The 20,537-nt window shown below is 41.5% G+C and overlaps 1 protein-coding gene and 52 non-coding genes across 53 annotated transcripts in view; 1 reads left to right on the top strand and 52 right to left on the bottom strand.

The window, feature by feature from the left end:
* Positions 1-20,280, top strand: part of LOC129114035 (cilia- and flagella-associated protein 54-like) — an 87,150-nt gene extending 66,870 nt beyond the window's left edge. The window contains exons 55-57 of the mRNA XM_054626538.1: positions 19,529-19,675; positions 19,798-19,918; positions 20,102-20,280. Of these exons, the coding sequence (XP_054482513.1) occupies positions 19,529-19,675; positions 19,798-19,918; positions 20,102-20,280 (447 nt within the window). The remainder of the gene's footprint in view (positions 1-19,528; positions 19,676-19,797; positions 19,919-20,101) is intronic.
* trnar-acg (transfer RNA arginine (anticodon ACG)) lies at positions 306-378 on the bottom strand. Its single transcript has one exon. It is a non-coding gene; the product is annotated as a tRNA-Arg (tRNA).
* Positions 603-674, bottom strand: trnah-gug (transfer RNA histidin (anticodon GUG)). The gene has a single exon. It is a non-coding gene; the product is annotated as a tRNA-His (tRNA).
* Positions 1,029-1,101, bottom strand: trnar-acg (transfer RNA arginine (anticodon ACG)). The gene has a single exon. It is a non-coding gene; the product is annotated as a tRNA-Arg (tRNA).
* trnah-gug (transfer RNA histidin (anticodon GUG)) lies at positions 1,327-1,398 on the bottom strand. The gene has a single exon. It is a non-coding gene; the product is annotated as a tRNA-His (tRNA).
* Positions 1,758-1,830, bottom strand: trnar-acg (transfer RNA arginine (anticodon ACG)). The gene has a single exon. It is a non-coding gene; the product is annotated as a tRNA-Arg (tRNA).
* Positions 2,055-2,126, bottom strand: trnah-gug (transfer RNA histidin (anticodon GUG)). Its single transcript has one exon. It is a non-coding gene; the product is annotated as a tRNA-His (tRNA).
* On the bottom strand, positions 2,479-2,551 carry trnar-acg (transfer RNA arginine (anticodon ACG)). Its single transcript has one exon. It is a non-coding gene; the product is annotated as a tRNA-Arg (tRNA).
* Positions 2,776-2,847, bottom strand: trnah-gug (transfer RNA histidin (anticodon GUG)). Its single transcript has one exon. It is a non-coding gene; the product is annotated as a tRNA-His (tRNA).
* On the bottom strand, positions 3,208-3,280 carry trnar-acg (transfer RNA arginine (anticodon ACG)). The gene has a single exon. It is a non-coding gene; the product is annotated as a tRNA-Arg (tRNA).
* trnah-gug (transfer RNA histidin (anticodon GUG)) lies at positions 3,505-3,576 on the bottom strand. Its single transcript has one exon. It is a non-coding gene; the product is annotated as a tRNA-His (tRNA).
* trnar-acg (transfer RNA arginine (anticodon ACG)) lies at positions 3,931-4,003 on the bottom strand. Its single transcript has one exon. It is a non-coding gene; the product is annotated as a tRNA-Arg (tRNA).
* trnah-gug (transfer RNA histidin (anticodon GUG)) lies at positions 4,228-4,299 on the bottom strand. The gene has a single exon. It is a non-coding gene; the product is annotated as a tRNA-His (tRNA).
* trnar-acg (transfer RNA arginine (anticodon ACG)) lies at positions 4,659-4,731 on the bottom strand. Its single transcript has one exon. It is a non-coding gene; the product is annotated as a tRNA-Arg (tRNA).
* On the bottom strand, positions 4,956-5,027 carry trnah-gug (transfer RNA histidin (anticodon GUG)). Its single transcript has one exon. It is a non-coding gene; the product is annotated as a tRNA-His (tRNA).
* trnar-acg (transfer RNA arginine (anticodon ACG)) lies at positions 5,382-5,454 on the bottom strand. Its single transcript has one exon. It is a non-coding gene; the product is annotated as a tRNA-Arg (tRNA).
* trnah-gug (transfer RNA histidin (anticodon GUG)) lies at positions 5,679-5,750 on the bottom strand. Its single transcript has one exon. It is a non-coding gene; the product is annotated as a tRNA-His (tRNA).
* On the bottom strand, positions 6,111-6,183 carry trnar-acg (transfer RNA arginine (anticodon ACG)). Its single transcript has one exon. It is a non-coding gene; the product is annotated as a tRNA-Arg (tRNA).
* On the bottom strand, positions 6,408-6,479 carry trnah-gug (transfer RNA histidin (anticodon GUG)). The gene has a single exon. It is a non-coding gene; the product is annotated as a tRNA-His (tRNA).
* Positions 6,826-6,898, bottom strand: trnar-acg (transfer RNA arginine (anticodon ACG)). Its single transcript has one exon. It is a non-coding gene; the product is annotated as a tRNA-Arg (tRNA).
* Positions 7,122-7,193, bottom strand: trnah-gug (transfer RNA histidin (anticodon GUG)). Its single transcript has one exon. It is a non-coding gene; the product is annotated as a tRNA-His (tRNA).
* On the bottom strand, positions 7,553-7,625 carry trnar-acg (transfer RNA arginine (anticodon ACG)). The gene has a single exon. It is a non-coding gene; the product is annotated as a tRNA-Arg (tRNA).
* Positions 7,847-7,918, bottom strand: trnah-gug (transfer RNA histidin (anticodon GUG)). Its single transcript has one exon. It is a non-coding gene; the product is annotated as a tRNA-His (tRNA).
* trnar-acg (transfer RNA arginine (anticodon ACG)) lies at positions 8,302-8,374 on the bottom strand. Its single transcript has one exon. It is a non-coding gene; the product is annotated as a tRNA-Arg (tRNA).
* On the bottom strand, positions 8,599-8,670 carry trnah-gug (transfer RNA histidin (anticodon GUG)). Its single transcript has one exon. It is a non-coding gene; the product is annotated as a tRNA-His (tRNA).
* Positions 9,024-9,096, bottom strand: trnar-acg (transfer RNA arginine (anticodon ACG)). Its single transcript has one exon. It is a non-coding gene; the product is annotated as a tRNA-Arg (tRNA).
* trnah-gug (transfer RNA histidin (anticodon GUG)) lies at positions 9,320-9,391 on the bottom strand. Its single transcript has one exon. It is a non-coding gene; the product is annotated as a tRNA-His (tRNA).
* On the bottom strand, positions 9,753-9,825 carry trnar-acg (transfer RNA arginine (anticodon ACG)). Its single transcript has one exon. It is a non-coding gene; the product is annotated as a tRNA-Arg (tRNA).
* On the bottom strand, positions 10,050-10,121 carry trnah-gug (transfer RNA histidin (anticodon GUG)). Its single transcript has one exon. It is a non-coding gene; the product is annotated as a tRNA-His (tRNA).
* trnar-acg (transfer RNA arginine (anticodon ACG)) lies at positions 10,476-10,548 on the bottom strand. Its single transcript has one exon. It is a non-coding gene; the product is annotated as a tRNA-Arg (tRNA).
* trnah-gug (transfer RNA histidin (anticodon GUG)) lies at positions 10,773-10,844 on the bottom strand. Its single transcript has one exon. It is a non-coding gene; the product is annotated as a tRNA-His (tRNA).
* Positions 11,205-11,277, bottom strand: trnar-acg (transfer RNA arginine (anticodon ACG)). Its single transcript has one exon. It is a non-coding gene; the product is annotated as a tRNA-Arg (tRNA).
* trnah-gug (transfer RNA histidin (anticodon GUG)) lies at positions 11,501-11,572 on the bottom strand. Its single transcript has one exon. It is a non-coding gene; the product is annotated as a tRNA-His (tRNA).
* Positions 11,932-12,004, bottom strand: trnar-acg (transfer RNA arginine (anticodon ACG)). Its single transcript has one exon. It is a non-coding gene; the product is annotated as a tRNA-Arg (tRNA).
* On the bottom strand, positions 12,229-12,300 carry trnah-gug (transfer RNA histidin (anticodon GUG)). Its single transcript has one exon. It is a non-coding gene; the product is annotated as a tRNA-His (tRNA).
* Positions 12,655-12,727, bottom strand: trnar-acg (transfer RNA arginine (anticodon ACG)). Its single transcript has one exon. It is a non-coding gene; the product is annotated as a tRNA-Arg (tRNA).
* trnah-gug (transfer RNA histidin (anticodon GUG)) lies at positions 12,952-13,023 on the bottom strand. The gene has a single exon. It is a non-coding gene; the product is annotated as a tRNA-His (tRNA).
* trnar-acg (transfer RNA arginine (anticodon ACG)) lies at positions 13,384-13,456 on the bottom strand. The gene has a single exon. It is a non-coding gene; the product is annotated as a tRNA-Arg (tRNA).
* On the bottom strand, positions 13,680-13,751 carry trnah-gug (transfer RNA histidin (anticodon GUG)). Its single transcript has one exon. It is a non-coding gene; the product is annotated as a tRNA-His (tRNA).
* trnar-acg (transfer RNA arginine (anticodon ACG)) lies at positions 14,115-14,187 on the bottom strand. The gene has a single exon. It is a non-coding gene; the product is annotated as a tRNA-Arg (tRNA).
* trnah-gug (transfer RNA histidin (anticodon GUG)) lies at positions 14,412-14,483 on the bottom strand. Its single transcript has one exon. It is a non-coding gene; the product is annotated as a tRNA-His (tRNA).
* On the bottom strand, positions 14,844-14,916 carry trnar-acg (transfer RNA arginine (anticodon ACG)). The gene has a single exon. It is a non-coding gene; the product is annotated as a tRNA-Arg (tRNA).
* Positions 15,139-15,210, bottom strand: trnah-gug (transfer RNA histidin (anticodon GUG)). Its single transcript has one exon. It is a non-coding gene; the product is annotated as a tRNA-His (tRNA).
* Positions 15,564-15,636, bottom strand: trnar-acg (transfer RNA arginine (anticodon ACG)). Its single transcript has one exon. It is a non-coding gene; the product is annotated as a tRNA-Arg (tRNA).
* Positions 15,861-15,932, bottom strand: trnah-gug (transfer RNA histidin (anticodon GUG)). Its single transcript has one exon. It is a non-coding gene; the product is annotated as a tRNA-His (tRNA).
* trnar-acg (transfer RNA arginine (anticodon ACG)) lies at positions 16,292-16,364 on the bottom strand. The gene has a single exon. It is a non-coding gene; the product is annotated as a tRNA-Arg (tRNA).
* trnah-gug (transfer RNA histidin (anticodon GUG)) lies at positions 16,589-16,660 on the bottom strand. The gene has a single exon. It is a non-coding gene; the product is annotated as a tRNA-His (tRNA).
* Positions 17,013-17,085, bottom strand: trnar-acg (transfer RNA arginine (anticodon ACG)). The gene has a single exon. It is a non-coding gene; the product is annotated as a tRNA-Arg (tRNA).
* trnah-gug (transfer RNA histidin (anticodon GUG)) lies at positions 17,310-17,381 on the bottom strand. Its single transcript has one exon. It is a non-coding gene; the product is annotated as a tRNA-His (tRNA).
* trnar-acg (transfer RNA arginine (anticodon ACG)) lies at positions 17,742-17,814 on the bottom strand. The gene has a single exon. It is a non-coding gene; the product is annotated as a tRNA-Arg (tRNA).
* On the bottom strand, positions 18,039-18,110 carry trnah-gug (transfer RNA histidin (anticodon GUG)). The gene has a single exon. It is a non-coding gene; the product is annotated as a tRNA-His (tRNA).
* On the bottom strand, positions 18,464-18,536 carry trnar-acg (transfer RNA arginine (anticodon ACG)). The gene has a single exon. It is a non-coding gene; the product is annotated as a tRNA-Arg (tRNA).
* On the bottom strand, positions 18,761-18,832 carry trnah-gug (transfer RNA histidin (anticodon GUG)). Its single transcript has one exon. It is a non-coding gene; the product is annotated as a tRNA-His (tRNA).
* Positions 20,281-20,537: the final 257 nt, after the last annotated feature.

Raw genomic sequence — 20,537 nt, 5'->3', positions numbered from 1 at the left:
CTAATGTTGTTTTAGTATTGGTTACCTAAATGATGTGTGACAAATGACTGTTCCACGAGTGGTTTTCTGGTGCTGCTGATTCTGTCATTCATACCAGTTGACTTTTTTTCCATCTAGAAGTTAAAGAATTTTACTAGTGACAGTGAACAAGACTAAAATCAACTAAACCATTTGTTAATCAGCAAGCTGAAAGGCTTTTCACCAATTATTTGGCTTTTCCAGATGTAAATCTACTTATATACAGAGTTTGTAGGGCAATACCTTTTTTGCCAATAGTCAAATGACATACAAGTTAAAGTATCGTACGAGCTAGCCAGGAGTCGAACCTAGAATCTTCTGATCCGTAGTCAGACGCGTTATCCATTGCGCCACTAGCCCTACATGTGATGCACTGTGGGAAATCGCTCATTTTGCCAGCTTGTTCTTATGATGTGTCTACCCATGTGGAAAACACTGGTACAATTAATGGTGTAGTCGGGAAAAATTGAGCTTCAGGCAGAAAAAATGGCTTAAGCTGTCAAGTTTCAAACTATGTGAAATGAGACACATGCAGGAATACATTACAACAGCCAGAGCTACAAACAGGTAGCACTCATCAGTTCTGCCGTGACCCGGATTCGAACCGGGGTTGCTGCGACCACAACGCAGAGTACTAACCACTATACGATCACGGCCACTTGGTGGATGGGGTGCCTCTTGTTGTCATGGAGCTCTTAATGTCAAACCTCCTAATATTGTTTTAGTATTGGTTACCTAAATGATGTGTGACAAATGGCTGATCCACGAGTGGTTTTCTGGTGCTTCTGATTCTGTCATTCATTAACAGTTTTTTTTATTTTTTTATTCTACAAGTTAAAAAAGTTTACTAGCTGGCCAAAAGTGCAATGTAGATGGTTCTGATCAGTAGCCAGATACGTTAACCATTGCTCAGCCATGAAGATTGATAGTCAGCCGCGTTTATATACAGAGTTTGTAGGGCAATAACTTTTTTACCAATAGTCAAATGACATACAAGTTAAAGTGTCGTACGAGCTAGCCAGGAGTCGAACCTAGAATCTTCTGATCCGTAGTCAGACGCGTTATCCATTGCGCCACTAGCCCTACATGTGATGCACTGTGGGAAATCGCTCATTTTGCCAGCTTGTTCTTATGACGTGTCTACCCATGTGGAAAACACTGGTACAATTAATTGTGTAGTCGGGAAAAATTGAGCTTCAGGCAGAAAAAATTGGCTTAAGCTGTCAAGTTTCAAACTATGTGAAATGAGACACATGCTGGAATACATTACAACAGCAAAAGCTACAAAAAGGTAGCACCCATCAATTCTGCCGTGACCCGGATTCGAACCGGGGTTGCTGCGACCACAACGCAGAGTACTAACCACTATACGATCACGGCCGCTTGGTGGATGGGGTGCCTCTTGTTGTCATGGACCTCTGAATGTCCAACCTACTAATGTTGTTTTAGTATTGGTTACCTAAATGATGTGTGACAAATGACTGTTCCACGAGTGGTTTTCTGGTGCTGCTGATTCTGTCATTCATACCAGTTGACTTTTTTTCCATCTAGAAGTTAAAGAATTTTACTAGTGACAGTGAACAAGACTAAAATCAACTAAACCATTTGTTAATGAGCAAGCTGAAAGGCTTTTCACCAATTATTTGGCTTTTCCAGATGTAAATCTACTTATATACAGAGTTTGTAGGGCAATACCTTTTTTGCCAATAGTCAAATGACTTACAAGTTAAAGTGTCGTACGAGCTAGCCAGGAGTCGAACCTAGAATCTTCTGATCCGTAGTCAGACGCGTTATCCATTGCGCCACTAGCCCTACATGTGATGCACTGTGGGAAATCGCTCATTTTGCCAGCTTGTTCTTATGATGTGTCTACCCATGTGGAAAACACTGGTACAATTAATGGTGTAGTCGGGAAAAATTGAGCTTCAGGCAGAAAAAATGGCTTAAGCTGTCAAGTTTCAAACTATGTGAAATGAGACACATGCAGGAATACATTACAACAGCCAGAGCTACAAACAGGTAGCACTCATCAGTTCTGCCGTGACCCGGATTCGAACCGGGGTTGCTGCGACCACAACGCAGAGTACTAACCACTATACGATCACGGCCACTTGGTGGATGGGGTGCCTCTTGTTGTCATGGAGCTCTTAATGTCAAACCTCCTAATATTGTTTTAGTATTGGTTACCTAAATGATGTGTGACAAATGGCTGATCCACGAGTGGTTTTCTGGTGCTTCTGATTCTGTCATTCATTAACAGTTTTTTTTTTTTTTATTCTACAAGTTAAAAAAGTTTACTAGCTGGCCAAAAGTGCAATGTAGATGGTTCTGATCAGTAGCCAGATACGTTAACCATTGCTCAGCCCTGAAGATTGATAGTCAGCCGCGTTTATATACAAAGTTTGTAGGGCAATAACTTTTTTACCAATAGTCAAATGACATACAAGTTAAAGTGTCGTACGAGCTAGCCAGGAGTCGAACCTAGAATCTTCTGATCCGTAGTCAGACGCGTTATCCATTGCGCCACTAGCCCTACATGTGATGCACTGTGGGAAATCGCTCATTTTGCCAGCTTGTTCTTATGACGTGTCTACCCATGTGGAAAACACTGGTACAATTAATGGTGTAGTCGGGAAAAATTGAGCTTCAGGCAGAAAAAATGGCTTAAGCTGTTAAGTTTCAAACTATGTGAAATGAGACACATGCTGGAATACATTACAACAGCAAAAGCTACAAAAAGGTAGCACCCATCAATTCTGCCGTGACCCGGATTCGAACCGGGGTTGCTGCGACCACAACGCAGAGTACTAACCACTATACGATCACGGCCGCTTGGTGGATGGGGTGCCTCTTGTTGTCATGGACCTCTGAATGTCCAACCTACTAATGTTGTTTTAGTATTGGTTACCTAAATGATGTGTGACAAATGACTGTTCCACGAGTGGTTTTCTGGTGCTGCTGATTCTGTCATTCATACCAGTTGACTTTTTTTTCCATCTAGAAGTTAAAGAATTTTACTAGTGACAGTGAACAAGACTAAAATCAACTAAACCATTTGTTAATGAGCAAGCTGAAAGGCTTTTCACCAATTATTTGGCTTTTCCAGATGTAAATCTACTTATATACAGAGTTTGTAGGGCAATACCTTTTTTGCCAATAGTCAAATGACATACAAGTTAAAGTATCGTACGAGCTAGCCAGGAGTCGAACCTAGAATCTTCTGATCCGTAGTCAGACGCGTTATCCATTGCGCCACTAGCCCTACATGTGATGCACTGTGGGAAATCGCTCATTTTGCCAGCTTGTTCTTATGATGTGTCTACCCATGTGGAAAACACTGGTACAATTAATGGTGTAGTCGGGAAAAATTGAGCTTCAGGCAGAAAAAATGGCTTAAGCTGTCAAGTTTCAAACTATGTGAAATGAGACACATGCAGGAATACATTACAACAGCCAGAGCTACAAACAGGTAGCACTCATCAGTTCTGCCGTGACCCGGATTCGAACCGGGGTTGCTGCGACCACAACGCAGAGTACTAACCACTATACGATCACGGCCACTTGGTGGATGGGGTGCCTCTTGTTGTCATGGAGCTCTTAATGTCAAACCTCCTAATATTGTTTTAGTATTGGTTACCTAAATGATGTGTGACAAATGGCTGATCCACGAGTGGTTTTCTGGTGCTTCTGATTCTGTCATTCATTAACAGTTTTTTTTTTTTTTTTATTCTACAAGTTAAAAAAGTTTACTAGCTGGCCAAAAGTGCAATGTTGATGGTTCTGATCAGTAGCCAGATACGTTAACCATTGCTCAGCCCTGAAGATTGATAGTCAGCCGCGTTTATATACAGAGTTTGTAGGGCAATAACTTTTTTACCAATAGTCAAATGACATACAAGTTAAAGTGTCGTACGAGCTAGCCAGGAGTCGAACCTAGAATCTTCTGATCCGTAGTCAGACGCGTTATCCATTGCGCCACTAGCCCTACATGTGATGCACTGTGGGAAATCGCTCATTTTGCCAGCTTGTTCTTATGACGTGTCTACCCATGTGGAAAACACTGGTACAATTAATGGTGTAGTCGGGAAAAATTGAGCTTCAGGCAGAAAAAATGGCTTAAGCTGTTAAGTTTCAAACTATGTGAAATGAGACACATGCTGGAATACATTACAACAGCAAAAGCTACAAAAAGGTAGCACCCATCAATTCTGCCGTGACCCGGATTCGAACCGGGGTTGCTGCGACCACAACGCAGAGTACTAACCACTATACGATCACGGCCGCTTGGTGGATGGGGTGCCTCTTGTTGTCATGGACCTCTGAATGTCCAACCTACTAATGTTGTTTTAGTATTGGTTACCTAAATGATGTGTGACAAATGACTGTTCCACGAGTGGTTTTCTGGTGCTGCTGATTCTGTCATTCATACCAGTTGACTTTTTTTCCATCTAGAAGTTAAAGAATTTTACTAGTGACAGTGAACAAGACTAAAATCAACTAAACCATTTGTTAATGAGCAAGCTGAAAGGCTTTTCACCAATTATTTGGCTTTTCCAGATGTAAATCTACTTATATACAGAGTTTGTAGGGCAATACCTTTTTTGCCAATAGTCAAATGACATACAAGTTAAAGTATCGTACGAGCTAGCCAGGAGTCGAACCTAGAATCTTCTGATCCGTAGTCAGACGCGTTATCCATTGCGCCACTAGCCCTACATGTGATGCACTGTGGGAAATCGCTCATTTTGCCAGCTTGTTCTTATGATGTGTCTACCCATGTGGAAAACACTGGTACAATTAATGGTGTAGTCGGGAAAAATTGAGCTTCAGGCAGAAAAAATGGCTTAAGCTGTCAAGTTTCAAACTATGTGAAATGAGACACATGCAGGAATACATTACAACAGCCAGAGCTACAAACAGGTAGCACTCATCAGTTCTGCCGTGACCCGGATTCGAACCGGGGTTGCTGCGACCACAACGCAGAGTACTAACCACTATACGATCACGGCCACTTGGTGGATGGGGTGCCTCTTGTTGTCATGGAGCTCTTAATGTCAAACCTCCTAATATTGTTTTAGTATTGGTTACCTAAATGATGTGTGACAAATGGCTGATCCACGAGTGGTTTTCTGGTGCTTCTGATTCTGTCATTCATTAACAGTTTTTTTTATTTTTTTATTCTACAAGTTAAAAAAGTTTACTAGCTGGCCAAAAGTGCAATGTTGATGGTTCTGATCAGTAGCCAGATACGTTAACCATTGCTCAGCCCTGAAGATTGATAGTCAGCCGCGTTTATATACAAAGTTTGTAGGGCAATAACTTTTTTACCAATAGTCAAATGACATACAAGTTAAAGTGTCGTACGAGCTAGCCAGGAGTCGAACCTAGAATCTTCTGATCCGTAGTCAGACGCGTTATCCATTGCGCCACTAGCCCTACATGTGATGCACTGTGGGAAATCGCTCATTTTGCCAGCTTGTTCTTATGACGTGTCTACCCATGTGGAAAACACTGGTACAATTAATGGTGTAGTCGGGAAAAATTGAGCTTCAGGCAGAAAAAATGGCTTAAGCTGTTAAGTTTCAAACTATGTGAAATGAGAGACATGCAGGAATACATTACAACAGCAAAAGCTACAAAAAGGTAGCACCCATCAATTCTGCCGTGACCCGGATTCGAACCGGGGTTGCTGCGACCACAACGCAGAGTACTAACCACTATACGATCACGGCCGCTTGGTGGATGGGGTGCCTCTTGTTGTCATGGACCTCTGAATGTCCAACCTACTAATGTTGTTTTAGTATTGGTTACCTAAATGATGTGTGACAAATGACTGTTCCACGAGTGGTTTTCTGGTGCTGCTGATTCTGTCATTCATACCAGTTGACTTTTTTTTCCATCTAGAAGTTAAAGAATTTTACTAGTGACAGTGAACAAGACTAAAATCAACTAAACCATTTGTTAATGAGCAAGCTGAAAGGCTTTTCACCAATTATTTGGCTTTTCCAGATGTAAATCTACTTATATACAGAGTTTGTAGGGCAATACCTTTTTTGCCAATAGTCAAATGACATACAAGTTAAAGTATCGTACGAGCTAGCCAGGAGTCGAACCTAGAATCTTCTGATCCGTAGTCAGACGCGTTATCCATTGCGCCACTAGCCCTACATGTGATGCACTGTGGGAAATCGCTCATTTTGCCAGCTTGTTCTTATGATGTGTCTACCCATGTGGAAAACACTGGTACAATTAATGGTGTAGTCGGGAAAAATTGAGCTTCAGGCAGAAAAAATGGCTTAAGCTGTCAAGTTTCAAACTATGTGAAATGAGACACATGCAGGAATACATTACAACAGCCAGAGCTACAAACAGGTAGCACTCATCAGTTCTGCCGTGACCCGGATTCGAACCGGGGTTGCTGCGACCACAACGCAGAGTACTAACCACTATACGATCACGGCCACTTGGTGGATGGGGTGCCTCTTGTTGTCATGGAGCTCTTAATGTCAAACCTCCTAATATTGTTTTAGTATTGGTTACCTAAATGATGTGTGACAAATGGCTGATCCACGAGTGGTTTTCTGGTGCTTCTGATTCTGTCATTCATTAACAGTTTTTTTTTTTTTTTATTCTACAAGTTAAAAAAACTAGCTGGCCAAAAGTGCAATGTTGATGGTTCTGATCAGTAGCCAGATACGTTAACCATTGCTCAGCCCTGAAGATTGATAGTCAGCCGCGTTTATATACAGAGTTTGTAGGGCAATAATTTTACCAATAGTCAAATGACATACAAGTTAAAGTGTCGTACGAGCTAGCCAGGAGTCGAACCTAGAATCTTCTGATCCGTAGTCAGACGCGTTATCCATTGCGCCACTAGCCCTACATGTGATGCACTGTGGGAAATCGCTCATTTTGCCAGCTTGTTCTTATGACGTGTCTACCCATGTGGAAAACACTGGTACAATTAATGGTGTAGTCGGGAAAAATTGAGCTTCAGGCAGAAAAAATGGCTTAAGCTGTTAAGTTTCAAACTATGTGAAATGAGAGACATGCAGGAATACATTACAACAGCAAAAGCTACAAAAGGTAGCACCCATCAATTCTGCCGTGACCCGGATTCGAACCGGGGTTGCTGCGACCACAACGCAGAGTACTAACCACTATACGATCACGGCCGCTTGGTGGATGGGGTGCCTCTTGTTGTCATGGACCTCTGAATGTCCAACCTACTAATGTTGTTTTAGTATTGGTTACCTAAATGATGTGTGACAAATGACTGTTCCACGAGTGGTTTTCTGGTGCTGCTGATTCTGTCATTCATACCAGTTGACTTTTTTTCCATCTAGAAGTTAAAGAATTTTACTAGTGACAGTGAACAAGACTAAAATCAACTAAACCATTTGTTAATGAGCAAGCTGAAAGGCTTTTCACCAATTATTTGGCTTTTCCAGATGTAAATCTACTTATATACAGAGTTTGTAGGGCAATACCTTTTTTGCCAATAGTCAAATGACATACAAGTTAAAATATCGTACGAGCTAGCCAGGAGTCGAACCTAGAATCTTCTGATCCGTAGTCAGACGCGTTATCCATTGCGCCACTAGCCCTACATGTGATGCACTGTGGGAAATCGCTCATTTTGCCAGCTTGTTCTTATGATGTGTCTACCCATGTGGAAAACACTGGTACAATTAATGGTAGTCGGGAAAAATTGAGCTTCAGGCAGAAAAAATGGCATAAGCTGTCAAGTTTCAAACTATGTGAAATGAGACACATGCAGGAATACATTACAACAGCCAAGCTACAAACAGGTAGCACTCATCAATTCTGCCGTGACCCGGATTCGAACCGGGGTTGCTGCGACCACAACGCAGAGTACTAACCACTATACGATCACGGCCACTTGGTGGATGGGGTGCCTCTTGTTGTCATGGACCTCTTAATGTCAAACCTACTAATATTGTTTTAGTATTGGTTACCTAAATGATGTGTGACAAATGACTGTTCCACGAGTGGTTTTCTGGTGCTTCTGATTCTGTCATTCATTACCAGTTTTTTTTTTCCATCTTGTTACCCATGTGGAAAACACTTCTAGTTAAAAAATTTTACTAGTGACAGTGAAAAGTAAAATCAATGTAGATTTGTTAATGAGCAAGCCAGATAAGGTTTTCAACCATTATTTGGCTTTTCCAGATGAAGATTGATAATCTACTTATATACAGAGTTTGGAGGGCAATAACTTTTTTACCAATAGTCAAATGACATACAAGTTAAAGTGTCGTACGAGCTAGCCAGGAGTCGAACCTAGAATCTTCTGATCCGTAGTCAGACGCGTTATCCATTGCGCCACTAGCCCTACATGTGATGCACTGTGGGAAATCGCTCATTTTGCCAGCTTGTTCTTATGATGTGTCTACCCATGTGGAAAACACTGGTACAATTAATGGTGTAGTCGGGAAAAATTGAGCTTCAGGCAGAAAAAATGGCTTAAGCTGTCAAGTTTCAAACTATGTGAAATGAGACACATGCAGGAATACATTACAACAGCCAGAGCTACAAACAGGTAGCACTCATCAGTTCTGCCGTGACCCGGATTCGAACCGGGGTTGCTGCGACCACAACGCAGAGTACTAACCACTATACGATCACGGCCACTTGGTGGATGGGGTGCCTCTTGTTGTCATGGAGCTCTTAATGTCAAACCTCCTAATATTGTTTTAGTATTGGTTACCTAAATGATGTGTGACAAATGGCTGATCCACGAGTGGTTTTCTGGTGCTTCTGATTCTGTCATTCATTAACAGTTTTTTTTATTTTTTTATTCTACAAGTTAAAAATTTTTACTAGCTGGCCAAAAGTCAATGTTGATGGTTCTGATCAGTAGCCAGATACGTTAACCATTGCTCAGCCCTGAAGATTGATAGTCAGCCGCGTTTATATACAGAGTTTGTAGGGCAATAACTTTTTTACCAATAGTCAAATGACATACAAGTTAAAGTGTCGTACGAGCTAGCCAGGAGTCGAACCTAGAATCTTCTGATCCGTAGTCAGACGCGTTATCCATTGCGCCACTAGCCCTACATGTGATGCACTGTGGGAAATCGCTCATTTTGCCAGCTTGTTCTTATGACGTGTCTACCCATGTGGAAAACACTGGTACAATTAATGGTGTAGTCGGGAAAAATTGAGCTTCAGGCAGAAAAAATGGCTTAAGCTGTCAAGTTTCAAACTATGTGAAATGAGACACATGCAGGAATACATTACAACAGCAAAAGCTACAAAAGGTAGCACCCATCAATTCTGCCGTGACCCGGATTCGAACCGGGGTTGCTGCGACCACAACGCAGAGTACTAACCACTATACGATCACGGCCGCTTGGTGGATGGGGTGCCTCTTGTTGTCATGGACCTCTGAATGTCCAACCTACTAATGTTGTTTTAGTATTGGTTACCTAAATGATGTGTGACAAATGACTGTTCCACGAGTGGTTTTCTGGTGCTGCTGATTCTGTCATTCATACCAGTTGACTTTTTTTTTTTATCTAGAAGTTAAAGAATTTTACTAGTGACAGTGAACAAGACTAAAATCAACTAAACCATTTGTTAATGAGCAAGCTGAAAGGCTTTTCACCAATTATTTGGCTTTTCCAGATGTAAATCTACTTATATACAGAGTTTGTAGGGCAATACCTTTTTTGCCAATAGTCAAATGACTTACAAGTTAAAGTGTCGTACGAGCTAGCCAGGAGTCGAACCTAGAATCTTCTGATCCGTAGTCAGACGCGTTATCCATTGCGCCACTAGCCCTACATGTGATGCACTGTGGGAAATCGCTCATTTTGCCAGCTTGTTCTTATGATGTGTCTACCCATGTGGAAAACACTGGTACAATTAATGGTGTAGTCGGGAAAAATTGAGCTTCAGGCAGAAAAAATGGCTTAAGCTGTCAAGTTTCAAACTATGTGAAATGAGACACATGCAGGAATACATTACAACAGCCAGAGCTACAAACAGGTAGCACTCATCAGTTCTGCCGTGACCCGGATTCGAACCGGGGTTGCTGCGACCACAACGCAGAGTACTAACCACTATACGATCACGGCCACTTGGTGGATGGGGTGCCTCTTGTTGTCATGGAGCTCTTAATGTCAAACCTCCTAATATTGTTTTAGTATTGGTTACCTAAATGATGTGTGACAAATGGCTGATCCACGAGTGGTTTTCTGGTGCTTCTGATTCTGTCATTCATTAACAGTTTTTTTTATTTTTTTATTCTACAAGTTAAAAAAGTTTACTAGCTGGCCAAAAGTGCAATGTTGATGGTTCTGATCAGTAGCCAGATACGTTAACCATTGCTCAGCCCTGAAGATTGATAGTCAGCCGCGTTTATATACAAAGTTTGTAGGGCAATAACTTTTTTACCAATAGTCAAATGACATACAAGTTAAAGTGTCGTACGAGCTAGCCAGGAGTCGAACCTAGAATCTTCTGATCCGTAGTCAGACGCGTTATCCATTGCGCCACTAGCCCTACATGTGATGCACTGTGGGAAATCGCTCATTTTGCCAGCTTGTTCTTATGACGTGTCTACCCATGTGGAAAACACTGGTACAATTAATGGTGTAGTCGGGAAAAATTGAGCTTCAGGCAGAAAAAATGGCTTAAGCTGTCAAGTTTCAAACTATGTGAAATGAGACACATGCAGGAATACATTACAACAGCCAGAGCTACAAACAGGTAGCACTCATCAGTTCTGCCGTGACCCGGATTCGAACCGGGGTTGCTGCGACCACAACGCAGAGTACTAACCACTATACGATCACGGCCGCTTGGTGGATGGGGTGCCTCTTGTTGTCATGGACCTCTGAATGTCCAACCTACTAATGTTGTTTTAGTATTGGTTACCTAAATGATGTGTGACAAATGACTGTTCCACGAGTGGTTTTCTGGTGCTGCTGATTCTGTCATTCATACCAGTTGACTTTTTTTTTTATCTAGAAGTTAAAGAATTTTACTAGTGACAGTGAACAAGACTAAAATCAACTAAACCATTTGTTAATGAGCAAGCTGAAAGGCTTTTCACCAATTATTTGGCTTTTCCAGATGTAAATCTACTTATATACAGAGTTTGTAGGGCAATAACTTTTTTGCCAATAGTCAAATGACATACAAGTTAAAGTGTCGTACGAGCTAGCCAGGAGTCGAACCTAGAATCTTCTGATCCGTAGTCAGACGCGTTATCCATTGCGCCACTAGCCCTACATGTGATGCACTGTGGGAAATCGCTCATTTTGCCAGCTTGTTCTTATGACGTGTCTACCCATGTGGAAAACACTGGTACAATTAATGGTGTAGTCGGGAAAAATTGAGCTTCAGGCAGAAAAAATGGCTTAAGCTGTCAAGTTTCAAACTATGTGAAATGAGACACATGCAGGAATACATTACAACAGCAAAAGCTACAAAAGGTAGCACTCATCAATTCTGCCGTGACCCGGATTCGAACCGGGGTTGCTGCGACCACAACGCAGAGTACTAACCACTATACGATCACGGCCGCTTGGTGGATGGGGTGCCTCTTGTTGTCATGGACCTCTGAATGTCCAACCTACTAATGTTGTTTTAGTATTGGTTACCTAAATGATGTGTGACAAATGACTGTTCCACGAGTGGTTTTCTGGTGCTGCTGATTCTGTCATTCATACCAGTTGACTTTTTTTTCCATCTAGAAGTTAAAGAATTTTACTAGTGACAGTGAACAAGACTAAAATCAACTAAACCATTTGTTAATGAGCAAGCTGAAAGGCTTTTCACCAATTATTTGGCTTTTCCAGATGTAAATCTACTTATATACAGAGTTTGTAGGGCAATACCTTTTTTGCCAATAGTCAAATGACATACAAGTTAAATATCGTACGAGCTAGCCAGGAGTCGAACCTAGAATCTTCTGATCCGTAGTCAGACGCGTTATCCATTGCGCCACTAGCCCTACATGTGATGCACTGTGGGAAATCGCTCATTTTGCCAGCTTGTTCTTATGATGTGTCTACCCATGTGGAAAACACTGGTACAATTAATGGTGTAGTCGGGAAAAATTGAGCTTCAGGCAGAAAAAATGGCTTAAGCTGTCAAGTTTCAAACTATGTGAAATGAGACACATGCAGGAATACATTACAACAGCCAGAGCTACAAACAGGTAGCACTCATCAGTTCTGCCGTGACCCGGATTCGAACCGGGGTTGCTGCGACCACAACGCAGAGTACTAACCACTATACGATCACGGCCACTTGGTGGATGGGGTGCCTCTTGTTGTCATGGAGCTCTTAATGTCAAACCTCCTAATATTGTTTTAGTATTGGTTACCTAAATGATGTGTGACAAATGGCTGATCCACGAGTGGTTTTCTGGTGCTTCTGATTCTGTCATTCATTAACAGTTTTTTTTATTTTTTTATTCTACAAGTTAAAAAAGTTTACTAGCTGGCCAAAAGTGCAATGTAGATGGTTCTGATCAGTAGCCAGATACGTTAACCATTGCTCAGCCCTGAAGATTGATAGTCAGCCGCGTTTATATACAGAGTTTGTAGGGCAATAACTTTTTTACCAATAGTCAAATGACATACAAGTTAAAGTGTCGTACGAGCTAGCCAGGAGTCGAACCTAGAATCTTCTGATCCGTAGTCAGACGCGTTATCCATTGCGCCACTAGCCCTACATGTGATGCACTGTGGGAAATCGCTCATTTTGCCAGCTTGTTCTTATGACGTGTCTACCCATGTGGAAAACACTGGTACAATTAATGGTGTAGTCGGGAAAAATTGAGCTTCAGGCAGAAAAAATGGCTTAAGCTGTTAAGTTTCAAACTATGTGAAATGAGACACATGCAGGAATACATTACAACAGCAAAAGCTACAAAAAGGTAGCACCCATCAATTCTGCCGTGACCCGGATTCGAACCGGGGTTGCTGCGACCACAACGCAGAGTACTAACCACTATACGATCACGGCCGCTTGGTGGATGGGGTGCCTCTTGTTGTCATGGACCTCTGAATGTCCAACCTACTAATGTTGTTTTAGTATTGGTTACCTAAATGATGTGTGACAAATGACTGTTCCACGAGTGGTTTTCTGGTGCTGCTGATTCTGTCATTCATACCAGTTGACTTTTTTTTCCATCTAGAAGTTAAAGAATTTTACTAGTGACAGTGAACAAGACTAAAATCAACTAAACCATTTGTTAATGAGCAAGCTGAAAGGCTTTTCACCAATTATTTGGCTTTTCCAGATGTAAATCTACTTATATACAGAGTTTGTAGGGCAATACCTTTTTTGCCAATAGTCAAATGACATACAAGTTAAAATATCGTACGAGCTAGCCAGGAGTCGAACCTAGAATCTTCTGATCCGTAGTCAGACGCGTTATCCATTGCGCCACTAGCCCTACATGTGATGCACTGTGGGAAATCGCTCATTTTGCCAGCTTGTTCTTATGATGTGTCTACCCATGTGGAAAACACTGGTACAATTAATGGTGTAGTCGGGAAAAATTGAGCTTCAGGCAGAAAAAATGGCTTAAGCTGTCAAGTTTCAAACTATGTGAAATGAGACACATGCAGGAATACATTACAACAGCAAAAGCTACAAAAGGTAGCACTCATCAATTCTGCCGTGACCCGGATTCGAACCGGGGTTGCTGCGACCACAACGCAGAGTACTAACCACTATACGATCACGGCCACTTGGTGGATGGGGTGCCTCTTGTTGTCATGGACCTCTGAATGTCCAACCTACTAATATTGTTTTAGTATTGGTTACCTAAATGATGTGTGACAAATGACTGTTCCACGAGTGGTTTTCTGGTGCTGCTGATTCTGTCATTCATACCAGTTGACTTTTTTTTTTTTTATCTAGAAGTTAAAGAATTTTACTAGTGACAGTGAACAAGACTAAAATCAACTAAACCATTTGTTAATCAGCAAGCTGAAAGGCTTTTCACCAATTATTTGGCTTTTCCAGATGTAAATCTACTTATATACAGAGTTTGTAGGGCAATACCTTTTTTGCCAATAGTCAAATGACATACAAGTTAAAATATCGTACGAGCTAGCCAGGAGTCGAACCTAGAATCTTCTGATCCGTAGTCAGACGCGTTATCCATTGCGCCACTAGCCCTACATGTGATGCACTGTGGGAAATCGCTCATTTTGCCAGCTTGTTCTTATGACGTGTCTACCCATGTGGAAAACACTGGTACAATTAATTGCGTAGTCGGGAAAAATTGAGCTTCAGGCAGAAAAATTGGCTTAAGCTGTCAAGTTTCAAACTATGTGAAATGAGACACATGCTGGAATACATTACAACAGCAAAAGCTACAAAAAGGTAGCACTCATCAATTCTGCCGTGACCCGGATTCGAACCGGGGTTGCTGCGACCACAACGCAGAGTACTAACCACTATACGATCACGGCCGCTTGGTGGATGGGGTGCCTCTTGTTGTCATGGACCTCTGAATGTCCAACCTACTAATGTTGTTTTAGTATTGGTTACCTAAATGATGTGTGACAAATGACTGTTCCACGAGTGGTTTTCTGGTGCTGCTGATTCTGTCATTCATACCAGTTGACTTTTTTTTCCATCTAGAAGTTAAAGAATTTTACTAGTGACAGTGAACAAGACTAAAATCAACTAAACCATTTGTTAATCAGCAAGCTGAAAGGCTTTTCACCAATTATTTGGCTTTTCCAGATGTAAATCTACTTATATACAGAGTTTGTAGGGCAATACCTTTTTTGCCAATAGTCAAATGACATACAAGTTAAAATATCGTACGAGCTAGCCAGGAGTCGAACCTAGAATCTTCTGATCCGTAGTCAGACGCGTTATCCATTGCGCCACTAGCCCTACATGATGCACTGTGGGAAATCGCTCATTTTGCCAGCTTGTTCTTATGATGTGTCTACCCATGTGGAAAACACTGGTACAATTAATGGTGTAGTCGGGAAAAATTGAGCTTCAGGCAGAAAAAATGGCTTAAGCTGTCAAGTTTCAAACTATGTGAAATGAGACACATGCAGGAATACATTACAACAGCCAGAGCTACAAACAGGTAGCACTCATCAGTTCTGCCGTGACCCGGATTCGAACCGGGGTTGCTGCGACCACAACGCAGAGTACTAACCACTATACGATCACGGCCACTTGGTGGATGGGGTGCCTCTTGTTGTCATGGAGCTCTTAATGTCAAACCTCCTAATATTGTTTTAGTATTGGTTACCTAAATGATGTGTGACAAATGGCTGATCCACGAGTGGTTTTCTGGTGCTTCTGATTCTGTCATTCATTAACAGTTTTTTTTTTTTTTTATTCTACAAGTTAAAAAAGTTTACTAACTGGCCAAAAGTCCAATGTAGATGGTTCTGATCAGTAGCCAGATACGTTAACCATTGCTCAGCCCTGAAGATTGATAGTCAGCCGCGTTTATATACAGAGTTTGTAGGGCAATAACTTTTTTACCAATAGTCAAATGACATACAAGTTAAAGTGTCGTACGAGCTAGCCAGGAGTCGAACCTAGAATCTTCTGATCCGTAGTCAGACGCGTTATCCATTGCGCCACTAGCCCTACATGTGATGCACTGTGGGAAATCGCTCATTTTGCCAGCTTGTTCTTATGACGTGTCTACCCATGTGGAAAACACTGGTACAATTAATGGTGTAGTCGGGAAAAATTGAGCTTCAGGCAGAAAAAATGGCTTAAGCTGTTAAGTTTCAAACTATGTGAAATGAGAGACATGCAGGAATACATTACAACAGCAAAAGCTACAAAAAGGTAGCACCCATCAATTCTGCCGTGACCCGGATTCGAACCGGGGTTGCTGCGACCACAACGCAGAGTACTAACCACTATACGATCACGGCCGCTTGGTGGATGGGGTGCCTCTTGTTGTCATGGACCTCTGAATGTCCAACCTACTAATGTTGTTTTAGTATTGGTTACCTAAATGATGTGTGACAAATGACTGTTCCACGAGTGGTTTTCTGGTGCTGCTGATTCTGTCATTCATACCAGTTGACTTTTTTTCCATCTAGAAGTTAAAGAATTTTACTAGTGACAGTGAACAAGACTAAAATCAACTAAACCATTTGTTAATGAGCAAGCTGAAAGGCTTTTCACCAATTATTTGGCTTTTCCAGATGTAAATCTACTTATATACAGAGTTTGTAGGGCAATACCTTTTTTGCCAATAGTCAAATGACATACAAGTTAAAATATCGTACGAGCTAGCCAGGAGTCGAACCTAGAATCTTCTGATCCGTAGTCAGACGCGTTATCCATTGCGCCACTAGCCCTACATGTGATGCACGGTGGGAAATCGCTCATTTTGCCAGCTTGTTCTTATGATGTGTCTACCCATGTGGAAAACACTGGTACAATTAATAGTGTAGTCGGGAAAAATTGAGCTTCAGGCAGAAAAAATGGCTTAAGCTGTCAAGTTTCAAACTATGTGAAATGAGACACATGCAGGAATACATTACAACAGCCAGAGCTACAAACAGGTAGCACTCATCAGTTCTGCCGTGACCCGGATTCGAACCGGGGTTGCTGCGACCACAACGCAGAGTACTAACCACTATACGATCACGGCCACTTGGTGGATGGGGTGCCTCTTGTTGTCATGGAGCTCTTAATGTCAAACCTCCTAATATTGTTTTAGTATTGGTTACCTAAATGATGTGTGACAAATGGCTGATCCACGAGTGGTTTTCTGGTGCTTCTGATTCTGTCATTCATTAACAGTTTTTTTTTTTTTTTATTCTACAAGTTAAAAAAGTTTACTAACTGGCCAAAAGTCAATGTAGATGGTTCTGATCAGTAGCCAGATACGTTAACCATTGCTCAGCCCTGAAGATTGATAGTCAGCCGCGTTTATATACAGAGTTTGTAGGGCAATAACTTTTTTACCAATAGTCAAATGACATACAAGTTAAAGTGTCGTACGAGCTAGCCAGGAGTCGAACCTAGAATCTTCTGATCCGTAGTCAGACGCGTTATCCATTGCGCCACTAGCCCTACATGTGATGCACTGTGGGAAATCGCTCATTTTGCCAGCTTGTTCTTATGACGTGTCTACCCATGTGGAAAACACTGGTACAATTAATGGTGTAGTCGGGAAAAATTGAGCTTCAGGCAGAAAAAATGGCTTAAGCTGTTAAGTTTCAAACTATGTGAAATGAGAGACATGCAGGAATACATTACAACAGCAAAAGCTACAAAAAGGTAGCACCCATCAATTCTGCCGTGACCCGGATTCGAACCGGGGTTGCTGCGACCACAACGCAGAGTACTAACCACTATACGATCACGGCCGCTTGGTGGATGGGGTGCCTCTTGTTGTCATGGACCTCTGAATGTCCAACCTACTAATGTTGTTTTAGTATTGGTTACCTAAATGATGTGTGACAAATGACTGTTCCACGAGTGGTTTTCTGGTGCTGCTGATTCTGTCATTCATACCAGTTGACTTTTTTTTCCATCTAGAAGTTAAAGAATTTTACTAGTGACAGTGAACAAGACTAAAATCAACTAAACCATTTGTTAATGAGCAAGCTGAAAGGCTTTTCACCAATTATTTGGCTTTTCCAGATGTAAATCTACTTATATACAGAGTTTGTAGGGCAATACCTTTTTTGCCAATAGTCAAATGACATACAAGTTAAAATATCGTACGAGCTAGCCAGGAGTCGAACCTAGAATCTTCTGATCCGTAGTCAGACGCGTTATCCATTGCGCCACTAGCCCTACATGTGATGCACTGTGGGAAATCGCTCATTTTGCCAGCTTGTTCTTATGATGTGTCTACCCATGTGGAAAACACTGGTACAATTAATAGTGTAGTCGGGAAAAATTGAGCTTCAGGCAGAAAAAATGGCTTAAGCTGTCAAGTTTCAAACTATGTGAAATGAGACACATGCAGGAATACATTACAACAGCCAGAGCTACAAACAGTTGGCACTCATCAGTTCTGCCGTGACCCGGATTCGAACCGGGGTTGCTGCGACCACAACGCAGAGTACTAACCACTATACGATCACGGCCACTTGGTGGATGGGGTGCCTCTTGTTGTCATGGAGCTCTTAATGTCAAACCTCCTAATATTGTTTTAGTATTGGTTACCTAAATGATGTGTGACAAATGGCTGATCCACGAGTGGTTTTCTGGTGCTTCTGATTCTGTCATTCATTAACAGTTTTTTTTTTTTTTTATTCTACAAGTTAAAAAAGTTTACTAACTGGCCAAAAGTCCAATGTAGATGGTTCTGATCAGTAGCCAGATACGTTAACCATTGCTCAGCCCTGAAGATTGATAGTCAGCCGCGTTTATATACAGAGTTTGTAGGGCAATAACTTTTTTACCAATAGTCAAATGACATACAAGTTAAAGTGTCGTACGAGCTAGCCAGGAGTCGAACCTAGAATCTTCTGATCCGTAGTCAGACGCGTTATCCATTGCGCCACTAGCCCTACATGTGATGCACTGTGGGAAATCGCTCATTTTGCCAGCTTGTTCTTATGACGTGTCTACCCATGTGGAAAACACTGGTACAATTAATGGTGTAGTCGGGAAAAATTGAGCTTCAGGCAGAAAAAATGGCTTAAGCTGTTAAGTTTCAAACTATGTGAAATGAGAGACATGCAGGAATACATTACAACAGCAAAAGCTACAAAAAGGTAGCACCCATCAATTCTGCCGTGACCCGGATTCGAACCGGGGTTGCTGCGACCACAACGCAGAGTACTAACCACTATACGATCACGGCCGCTTGGTGGATGGGGTGCCTCTTGTTGTCATGGACCTCTGAATGTCCAACCTACTAATGTTGTTTTAGTATTGGTTACCTAAATGATGTGTGACAAATGACTGTTCCACGAGTGGTTTTCTGGTGCTGCTGATTCTGTCATTCATACCAGTTTTTTTTTTTTTTTTTTTGAAATAAGAGCTATTTTTTTGTCATTCATGCATAATTTTGTTTTTCAAAGAGAGTTGATTTGCAATTAACACTTGCAAAGAACTGAGGATTCATGACAGCTGCGGCTGACTGAAGCGAATGTTTCAGCTTACCCATCATTTGGTCCTTTTCCATTTGTCAATTTCTTTGAACAGCTTTAAAAGATGCTCAAATCATCACTGCCACTGTAGCCAGGATTCAAAACGAGGATTTCAGCAAAAATGCTAACTTATTCCTTGGTTTTAAGACTCATCCCTGTAGAACTCTGGTCAGATGAAGGATATGAGCATCATGGATTTTGAACACATTGTTTTAAAGCATATCTTATTTGCTATTGCTGTTAAAGTACTTGTTTGTCACCAGCTTTTTTTCTAGATATTGTGATTTTGATCTTAAGAGCTATTATATGAAAATAAATCATGGGATATGTAATATAATCTTTGACTGTATAATGATTTAAACTAATGTCTGTGCTGCGTTGTTCTTTCTGTAAATGCTTGTGAGTAGGAAGCTGTGACCCTGCTGTCAGGACGGACATGCATGCCCCCAGGATCAAGTGTGACTCTGGCTCGGGCCACTTTGCTGCTCAGTGACCTGAGAGGAGGACAGAGCACCACACTTTTAAAACTGACACAGAAACTACTGAAAAAGCAGGTACATAAACATATGAATCAATGCAAAGTCACACAGTGATATACTTGTACTAGTCCGTGTTCAAAAAGTATGCAAAACAACAAACATCAGTGCATTTAGTACTCTCTCTCCATTTCTTTCAGCTGTGTGTTTTTGGTCAGAGTGTGGTGTTGGATGATGGAATGATGTGTTTCCCTCCTCCTGGACCAAGCAACATCTACCTCCCTTATCTCAACTTACTTGATCAGACCATTTTACGAATTGGTAAATAAAGGACTTGACACACTTATTTGCATTTATTGATATATCTGTGGACAAAGAGACACAACCTACAGCATTACCAAGCTAACATTTAGCAGTACTTCCACTAATTCCAGTTCTAGCAGTGTATATATGCAAACTCAAAACCGAGTTCATACATTACTCTATCTTGGACTGTTTCCACAGGTAAAATCCTGGATTATAGCAAAATGCAAATGCCAATCTCTGCGCAGTCATCACAATCCACTTCCGGGCAGCATTCACACCAGTCCAGCCAAAACGAGAGAGACTCTCAAGCACCAGTTGCATCACCGAACAACCGAAGTACCACCAGTTCTCCAAGCCGCCCATGCTCATCCAGATAGGCAGGGTAGAATGACACTCATGATGTGTTGCATTTGGCACTGCTCTCTCCCAGTCCTGTGCTTACTGAGAGAGAAGTGGGCAGAGGGCAACATGCTTGATCTGTGTTTTTGTTCCTGGGGTGTTTGTTTTGTTTAAAAGCGCAAGAATGTTCTGGGTCAATTAGTGTAGTGACTCATTACGTAATAAATGTAGTAATTTTGAACTGATGTATACTGTATTTTTTGATAGGCTATTACAATGTCAATGTAAAGAATGT

Source organism: Anoplopoma fimbria, chromosome 24 (genome assembly GCF_027596085.1).
Source record: "Anoplopoma fimbria isolate UVic2021 breed Golden Eagle Sablefish chromosome 24, Afim_UVic_2022, whole genome shotgun sequence".
Classification (NCBI taxonomy): domain Eukaryota; kingdom Metazoa; phylum Chordata; class Actinopteri; order Perciformes; family Anoplopomatidae; genus Anoplopoma; species Anoplopoma fimbria.
Note: the sequence above shows the minus strand (reverse complement) of the source record. Positions and strands in the feature narration are given on the sequence as shown.